The following is an 8,877-nucleotide window of genomic DNA, read 5'->3' as shown; positions in this document are numbered from 1 at the left end:
TGAATTTTGGACTAGTTTTATTGCAAGTAATACGGGAAAATTTGTCCGAAAGTCGACTGCTTGTTTCGATGTAAATCGGATGACTTTAATCTCTTGCCTGCTTCAACTTTTAACTATGGGCAATCTTCTAACCCTCCAATACTACATTTCCGTTTTTAGGTCACCTGAGTGACTCAGGTGACCTATTGCAATTGGTCTTCGTCCGTCGTCGTGCGTTGTGCGTCGTGCGTTAACAATTTTACATTTTTAACTTCTTGAAAACTACCAAGCCAATCGTTACCATTTTTGGTGTGAAGCATCTCTATGTTAAGAAGAATCTAAATTGTGAAATTTATGGCTCTACCACCCCGTGGGTGCCACGGGCGGGGAAAATATGCCAAAAAAAGCCAAATTTTCAAAAATCTTCTTCTCTACATCCACACATGTGAGGAAAAAACTGAATGCATGGTTATGATGTCCATGAAGCCCTCTACCTTAATTGTGAAATTTATGGCCCCTGGGTCAGGGGTTCTGGCTATAGGGTGGGGCCAATATGGCCATATAGTAAAAATGATTTAAATCTTAAAAATCTTCTTCTCTACTCCCACACATGTGGGCAAAAAACTGAATACATGGTTATGATATCCACAATCTCCTTTACCTAAATTGTGAAATTCATGGCCCCTGGGTCAGGGGTTCAGGACATGAGGGGGGGGGGGGGGCAATATGGCAATAAAGTGTTAATGCATATAATGTTTAAAAATCTTTTACTCTATTCTCACACATCTGTATAAAAAAAAACGACTAATAATTATGTTAACCAGGAAGTCCTCTACTGAAATTTTAATTTTCATGTCCCCTGGGGTATGGGTTTTGACTCTAGGGCAGGGCCAAAATGGATGTATAGATGTTAATGCATATAAAGTTAAAAAATTATCTTCTTTACTCCCACACACCTGAAAGGAAAACTGAATTCATTATTTTGTAGACCAGATCTTTTAGTTTTTCACCAAAATTATAGGTTTCACAGTTCTTTTTGAATTAAATGTGGTTGTCATTACAAATTTATAATTTTTCTACTCCAGTATGAAACCTAATAAATTAGATGCATATATGAGACTCCATGACAAGTTTGTGTATTGGATATATGCTACTCAGGTGACCGTTAAGGCCAATTGGCCTCTTGTTTACCCTTACTATGATTTAAATCCCAAAAAATGCCAAGTTGTTGATTTTAACTGCATACGGTAGTCTTGTCCCATGATCCCCTGTTCTTCGATTGGGGTCATGTAACAGCTGCAGCCATGTTTAATGGCGGCGCCCATGGCGATGAATTGTGGTCGGATTAACCGGTTTGAAATAAAATTCAAAGTGTGGTTGTTTTGAGGTAAAGTGATGTTTGTTATGTAGACTGTCATGATTTTCACACTTCATTCTTCACTTCTGATAGATTTTTAGAGCATGACAGGCGTTTAATCGTTATTAATACGCATTCTAATTTTGTAAACAAGTTTTGCACTGCTGCAAATCCTAGCCGGTTCGTGTATTTCCAGGAGTGTCTTAGTTTTCCTTTTAACATTAAAAGACAACATTTGTATCAGGATTCCAAAATATCAAGCTTAAATTTGTAAGGTCTTCCTGGTTTCCTCGGGTTTCGACCTATAGGTATCCGAATTTCCTCGACGACAACACGATTTGTTTATCTATTCCTACATTAACCCAGTTTTCCCTTGACAATCACAGACCAGGCGGGGTCACAGGGGCTCCTTTTTCAATATATATTTCTGGTTGCTGTTTATACGATTTTTTAATTTTGATATAATGTAATTGTTTTTATTCAACGTATTATTGAACTATATGTGGAAATACTGAGATATAAAATAAGTATTGAATGAAGCATCAAACAATTCAAAATTTTGAGAATTTTTTCAGAAAATGGATAGAATTCCTTCCTTCCTTCCTGCTACCAATCTTGTCTCGGATGTCTCCAAAAAGAGGTGTGGGGAATTAAGTTCCCCAACTGGGAAAACACCTCTGCAAGAGTGTAAAAGACAGCCTGCTTGTGTGAGTAAATATATTTAATTATGTAAATTAAACATGTACATATATGTAAATTAAGTGCAAACACAGGTTTTAGAATTAACAATTCTTATTTGAAATTGCTTTTACTTTTAACAAATGAAAGGTCAATTATGTATATTCAATTTGAAACATATAAAAATACATCATATTGAAATATGAGGAAAATTCCTGAATATCTGAATTTTTTTTCATGTTTGACAGTGTATCAGTTAGAAAGAATAATCTTAGTGTGTATCATTAATGTTGAAAATAAGTTATTTGTTCTTGTCAATTATACCTCTTCTTTAATTAAACACAGGTATTAGGAGTACTTTCAACTTGATTTATAAAAAAGTTCATAACTAAAAATGTATTCTTAGCTAGGTTGCATATGCTGGTCTGTCATTGCAATGTGATTTATTGTCATTTCATTTATATTATTGTTGCCCATTGGTAACACACGGACAGCTTGGAGCGTCAAAGAGAAGGTATTTGAAAGAGGTAGAGGTTCCCAGTGGTGGAGCAAACTCTTTTTGGAACAACTTTGCAATATTGTTAAATAAACACTGCGGAACAGCGCGTACAGGTAAATACAACTTGTATGCATGTGCATGTTATATTAACTTTGAGTTAATTAAAAAGTTTGATTTCTCTCCTATCCAGTATGTATATTTTTAGGGCAAATGTGTAGGAGTAGATATACAAGAGTTAGATCCCTGTTTGGCGAGACCAAATCAGAAACTGTTTCTTATCAATCTTGGACACACGTTTCTGTAGAAACACAGACAGAACCAGTCATACCCTTGTTGCAGAAAAGGTGAACTTACTAATTTATGTTGAATTGTGACAGTCACACCAGTTTGGTTGCCTATGGCCTGATATGTAGCTCATTTGGCTGGAGTTCAGGGGCCATGGGTTAAATCCCAGTCTGGTCTGTCATTACTTTAATTTTGTTCATTCCATTGCATTGAGAATATTTTAAAGATAAAAGGGAAATAATGAAAAATTCAGTGAATCGCATTAAACCATACTTTCCATTTTAGGTCCTACACTTGTACAGTTCCTCTTTATGATTCCAATGACATTAGTCTTCCGGAAGGAGTAGACAGTGGAACCCAAGCTGTTCTTTCAAAAATTAAAGAAACGTTTCAAGTTCCACAGGCATCAGGATCACCTGAGAGTTTGTCTGCGCTTTTAACTGCAGTTATAAGTGGTGATTTAGATGCTATATCCAAAGCTGTTTTCCAGCATACAGACCTGAAAAGCTTGATGGAAAAGCTTTTTCAGCAGGAAATCCAAACACAGGTGTCCACTAAATGTCGAAGGTCACCTGACAGTTGCCTTTTCCCAAAGGATTTTAGTGCACTTCTGAACTTTTCGGTTGGTGATGTTGTAGAAGAATTCACTAGAACAATGCCTTTCCTTTTCCAGTGCTTACTGTCTGTGGTTGTTTCAAACTCCATGTTGTTCCGAATCACTCTCAACAAAATTCAATGCATTGTTCCTAAGTTAGCCATGGTATATAGCATTCTCATGTCTTTGCGCTTTCATGAACTGTCACGAATGAAAAGATTGATGTCGGTGGTTATGCTTGATGCAAATGCCCATGAAAAGGTAAGGTCAATGCTATAATTCATTTAAATTCAAGACCTTTCATGTATTTCACATGGGTATTACCGGTATGTGCAGTTCACTGGTGATTAAAATAATTTATCAAGTTATGGTTTGCTAACATCAAGATATCTTTATATACATGTATTTTATAAGCATACTTTTATAACATGACATTTTATCTGTTAGCCTTAAAGAAATTGAATGTTCTGAGTAGCTGTCCAAAAAATAAAAGAACTATCGGATGTACAATTGAATTGTAATTTTATAAAACACCCCTGTGAAATACATGTGCTGTGCATTATATTTCTTTAATACATGTACATGTATTATGTTATGTAAAATTTAAATAGTTGTGTGATTTGCATTGGTTCTCTATTCATATGTTATATTGTATTAATTTTAGTTACTTGTCATATATCATGTATATGTTTCATATGATATTATTGACGATGGCTTCAACATTACTAAAACTAAGGGTTCTAATTTGTACAGGAAAACAACAGTAATGTTGCTTCAGTTAAACCCTATATATAATTTACTAACATAAATACAAATAACATTCACTATTTATAAACCTCAATTATCCCTGTCATTCGAGTAACTATGAACTAGTCACAAATTTTATCAACACAGCTCATAATGATTAAATTTATATCAAAAGTAGTTTAACATTTGTTGATTAAGGTTAATTTATTCCTTTGTTGTTTCATTTGGTGTTTTTTGTTTGTTTGTTTGTTTTTTTTCATTTTTGTTATTATTTCAGTTGACTAATTTACAGATGTTTGATTGATCACATACTGTTTTTTCAATGATACATCCTAGAAAGTCCTAGAAAGGTGAGATAAGAACTTTATGATGTAAATCCACAATTTTTGGTATTTACTTTAAAATATTGAATAACTCAATATACAACTCAGTTGCTGCAAGAATACCTCAAGTACTATTTTGATAGCAGTGAAATGAATATATAATGACAATTTTATCAAACTAACTACCATGAAATAAATCATCTGAGAATAATCAAACAGTTTTTGGTTACCAGTGGTAACTTATAATTCACAATTTTTTTTAAAAATCAATCTTACTTGGTACAGTTTGTATGCAACCTAACAACAAATAATTTTGGAAAGTACATGTACATGCATTTTTTACAGGTGTATGACCGACTGGCTGTAGTTGGGGTAACAACGTGTTTTCAAGGTGCTGGACGTTTAGTGGATGAAATTGGCAAACATAATTATGATGCTGTAATCCAGTCGCTGAAGAATGGAAATCCCTTTAGGCTTATAGGTGACAATATAAACATCTCAGTTGGGGTTAAACACGAGAGGTCCAATGCAAAAGGAACCATGTACAACTGGTTTGCCTCAGCCATTTTAACCCAGAAAAAGGCCTTTGCTGAACTGTCCGATGTTCCCCAGTGTCTGTCCAAAGATCTACCTCTTGAGGTACCTTCTATTTTATGAACAATACATTAAGTTTAAATCGAAGTTATTTTATGGTTTGTTAGATGTACATTTATTAATCTTGATCAGAATTTGATTGTATTATTATGAGTATCAATAATTATCTCTTTATTAACAACAAACTAGTGGACAAAATATATATGGATACATGTATGAAACAAAATATTATATACAAATAATTGTTATTTGAAATATGTGGTTTTTAGGCTTTCCTTCCTACCCATGTGGATGAGGGCAGAATTATAAATGACTACATTGTGCTTGTCAGTAGAGTGGCTGTGAAGCATTTACCTCAGTTGGAGTTCCTATCTGAACTAGCACAGAAGGTATTAAATTATCACATGATAAGCAACCTATTGAATTCTTTTATGGTTTATCATTTCTAGAAATATATATACCTCGAACACCAGATGGTACATGGATATAGTTTTATTGATCTGACTTCTAAAATGTTATCCTAATTCTTATATAGAGTGTTCATCTTTAACAGGTCCTCCCTGGACCTTGTGTAGAAGATATGAGGAGGAGGAATTTAGTTGTTGCCCTGCCAGTCCTTCCATTTAATGAACAGAAAAATGCTGACGTTGTTCAAATTCTAGACCACTATGAACAATACATAGAAGAGATCTACCAGTCAGCAGAAGTTCCCCTAGCCAAAGTGCACATTGGTGGTGACCAGCTTACAAGAGAGAGATTTAGTGGTGCCAAAAGACTACGTGCTCTCTTAAGCCGGAATGCCTGTCTGACAGAAAAACAGCGTCTACAGCACATGCAACCAATCACCTTTGAACTCTGGCATGCTGGAATGAACCTTTTATCCCTCATTTTCAATGTGTTGTTTAATGAACATTCCTATGAAAAGGGAACAATGAATTCTGCTCGCATTAAGATAGGAAGGAGAACAGTAAAAAAGGATGTTCAGCACAACTATGACCACAACAAAGACTTCTTCCTCACCTTCACAAGCAGTTACATCATTTAGGCATTGTGCGATTACTTCGGACTGGAAGACTTAAAGTCCTTACCCACTAGAAACCTCATTGGGGATAAATCAGCACAGGAGGTTATGGAACATTTTGTCAGAACCTATGTGTTTGCAGAAAATACAGATGCAACTCAAATTGTTGACAGAAGTGAATCAAGTGTACAAGTGATTCCAGTAACTGTGAATTTACCTGATGGGTCATCTGCACAACTGCATATACATCAAATTTGTCAACAAAAGACAACTCATCATGAGTATGACAAAGTGAAGCATTATGGACACTGTGTTTTACAGCTTGGGCTTTTATTCATGGATTTCTTAGACATTTGTAAGACTCCAGATCGAGACCGTATGATTTCACTGATGAAATATTTAATGCCTGTCTACAAAACATCCAGCAACAACAGCAAGTATGCTTTAGAGTGTTTGAGATTTTTATGTCATCAACAATCATCTTATAGTCTACAAGAGGCACATCGCAGTTTTTATGGATTGTTTGTAAACAACAGGGGGAAATTGATTCAAGCATTCCTGCTGACCTCCAAATAGAGCATATTGTGAAAAAATTGAAAATTTTGTTCCAGACCTCAGGCCCTAGTAACAAGTCATGGAGTATGGTGAAAAAATCTAAAGCAATATCAGGGATATCTGCTATCTGTGATGCTTATGATTCAGCGAGCAATGTAATTGTTAGAGCAAAACACCACAAAGCCAAGACTTCACAGGATGAAGAAGAGAAAGTCATAAGGGAGCTCAGAACCGTGCATCCATTACAAACTGTTATTGGAAGAGAATATACCAAATTCACAGACATTTTAGCTCCATATCATGCAAAGTTAGATCAGGCAAAATACCAGGCTTGGTTAATATATCATAAAGATACTTTGATGTTTGAATATGGGAAGTAGTTCATTTTGACAGTGGGTATTTTAAAAATGTATCACTTTTTACCTGTACATAACTTAACTTGAAGTATTTTCTTTGAAATTTCTTATGAAAATTGAATTTTTTGAAAATGCATTCAAACCTGCTGTCCAGCTGTGTTCATTTGAATATCAATGAAACATCATCATAACGTTTACATTAATACAAATGGTGTCTTATTTGAAACTTTTGAGGTTGACCATTTTGGCTTATTTCTTAATTTAATTAACACTTTGTATTTATTGAGAGAGTGGACTAACACCAAACTTCTATTTAGTTGAACATTGTGTGTAGTATAAGATTTCATTTATGGAAAAATTGGCTGTTATACTATGAAATGACTTATCAACAACCTCTAAAAACATTTCATTGCACGATTAATTACTTGTAGTGATTTTGATCTAAAATAGAATATTTCTATATAACTAGCAATCATTAATTGAGAACATATGTATCCACATGTATATGGTGTCATGTGCCAGTGTTTGTGTCCATGCTTGTAATGGTACCTTCATTTACTTGTAAAATGTGCTCATAGCACCTCATGTAAGAAAACCATAAAACAATGTACAGTAACTAGTATTTTTATAGTTGATACTTCTGTATTTATACAATATCCTCATAATACGATGAGCCTACAGTTTCATGTCATATGATAGATTTGTAAAGCACATCACAAAGCAGAAATAGCATGCTTAATATTTAGTACTGTTTGGGCCACACGTTCAGGAAGATTCAATATGTCCTGGATTTGCTTCGATTCATGTAAATGTTCAAAAACATCTGTAATGATCATAATGAAATGTTCACTTAAAGAGTTGGAAGTATCAATAGAAACATAAGCTTGTAAAGAGTCTCTCATGATTTGCCTTTGTGTCAATTTAGGGGTTTTAAAATGTTCAGTGCAGTTTTCCACAGAGCTTGGGTAGACAGTGTTGAAGTAGTTTGTTATAAACACTCTTCTACATATATCATTGCTCTTGCAGAAATCTTTAAAAGACTTGTCAATAAAGTCATGACAGAGATCTGTTGCATTCCAGTATAAAACTGCTTCAGCCTGAGAACCATCGCGCCCTGCTCTGCCTAATTCTTGGACATATACTATAATAATGAAAAGTAAAAGGTTTAAATGTAATATTGTAAAAATTGTCCCTGAAGAAAACTAGAGAAGTCTTGAATATAAGACAAACCTTCCATACAGGAAGGGGGACCAGCATGTACCACCCGCTTCACATGTCTTAAATCGCAACCCATACCCAAAGCTACTGTAGCAAAGACAAGCTTTATTGGGGAATCAGGCCTGGCAATTGCATTGACTATTGCTTGATTAAACTGAAATGGAATTTTATGGCATATAAATTCTAGCTATAGATTGACATCAAAATTATAACTGGAAATGTGTCATTTATGAAAAATAAGTTTAAAATCTTAACATCATGTTTTTTATACCCACCCCCGTTCCGAAGGAGAAGGGGTATACTGATTTTACTCTTGTGTGTCTGACGGAACAAAAATTTCTGTCGCATTTTAAGTATTTTACAAACTAATTACATTTATATTTAAATTACAATTAAAGACAGTTAAAGAAAATTAATGAAAAAAAACCTCTTTTGGTTGTTGAGCATGATACTGCACAACTGATGGCAGATCACTACCGGTATTTGGTTCTAGAACATTAGACGGAACCAAACGGCTGGCCAACTCCACCCCGTAACCACACCACTGGAGCTTTGTGTATACTAGTGTCAGAGGGAACCTTTCTTTCAGTTGAAGGAGTTCTAAAAAAAGTGGCTTAAAGACGAAATCATAGGCCCCTTTCACAGAGTTGTCTCCACCAGTGGAGGGAAT

At 34.7% G+C, this 8,877-nt stretch overlaps 1 protein-coding gene across 3 annotated transcripts; it reads left to right on the top strand.

Annotated features, from left to right (window-relative positions):
- Positions 1–531: 531 nt before the first annotated feature.
- On the top strand, positions 532–7,411 carry LOC136275539 (uncharacterized). Of its 3 annotated transcripts, XM_066085033.1 has the most exons (7): positions 532–1,366; positions 1,912–2,043; positions 2,509–2,626; positions 2,719–2,857; positions 3,084–3,654; positions 4,418–4,490; positions 4,809–4,947. In XM_066085033.1, exons 2-6 carry the CDS (start codon positions 1,915–1,917, stop codon positions 4,442–4,444), a joined length of 984 nt encoding a protein of 327 aa, XP_065941105.1. In that variant the 5' UTR covers positions 532–1,366; positions 1,912–1,914; the 3' UTR covers positions 4,445–4,490; positions 4,809–4,947. The 3 variants fall into 3 exon arrangements, 2 of the variants coding, with proteins under 2 accessions (XP_065941105.1, XP_065941104.1); XM_066085032.1 differs by lacking the exons at positions 2,509–2,626; positions 2,719–2,857; positions 3,084–3,654; positions 4,418–4,490 and adding exons at positions 5,327–5,446; positions 5,611–7,411 and having other exon boundaries at positions 534–1,366; positions 4,809–5,102; XR_010714121.1 differs by lacking the exons at positions 532–1,366; positions 1,912–2,043 and having other exon boundaries at positions 2,064–2,626.
- The last annotated feature ends 1,466 nt before the right edge of the window (positions 7,412–8,877 follow it).

This window comes from Magallana gigas, chromosome 5 (assembly GCF_963853765.1).
Source record: "Magallana gigas chromosome 5, xbMagGiga1.1, whole genome shotgun sequence".
NCBI lineage: Eukaryota > Metazoa > Mollusca > Bivalvia > Ostreida > Ostreidae > Magallana > Magallana gigas.
The sequence above is the reverse complement of the archived record's forward strand: the minus strand, read 5'-3'. Positions and strand labels throughout refer to the sequence as shown.

Excerpts from the sequence above, each read along its gene's own strand:
- LOC136275539 (XM_066085032.1), top strand. The coding sequence starts at position 1,915 with ATGGATAGAATTCCTTCCTTCCTTCCTGCTACCAATCTTGTCTCGGAT. Across the intron at positions 5,103-5,326 it reads CCAAAGATCTACCTCTTGAG|GCTTTCCTTCCTACCCATGT; the intron begins GTACCTTCTATT and ends TGTGGTTTTTAG. Across the intron at positions 5,447-5,610 it reads TATCTGAACTAGCACAGAAG|GTCCTCCCTGGACCTTGTGT; the intron begins GTATTAAATTAT and ends CATCTTTAACAG.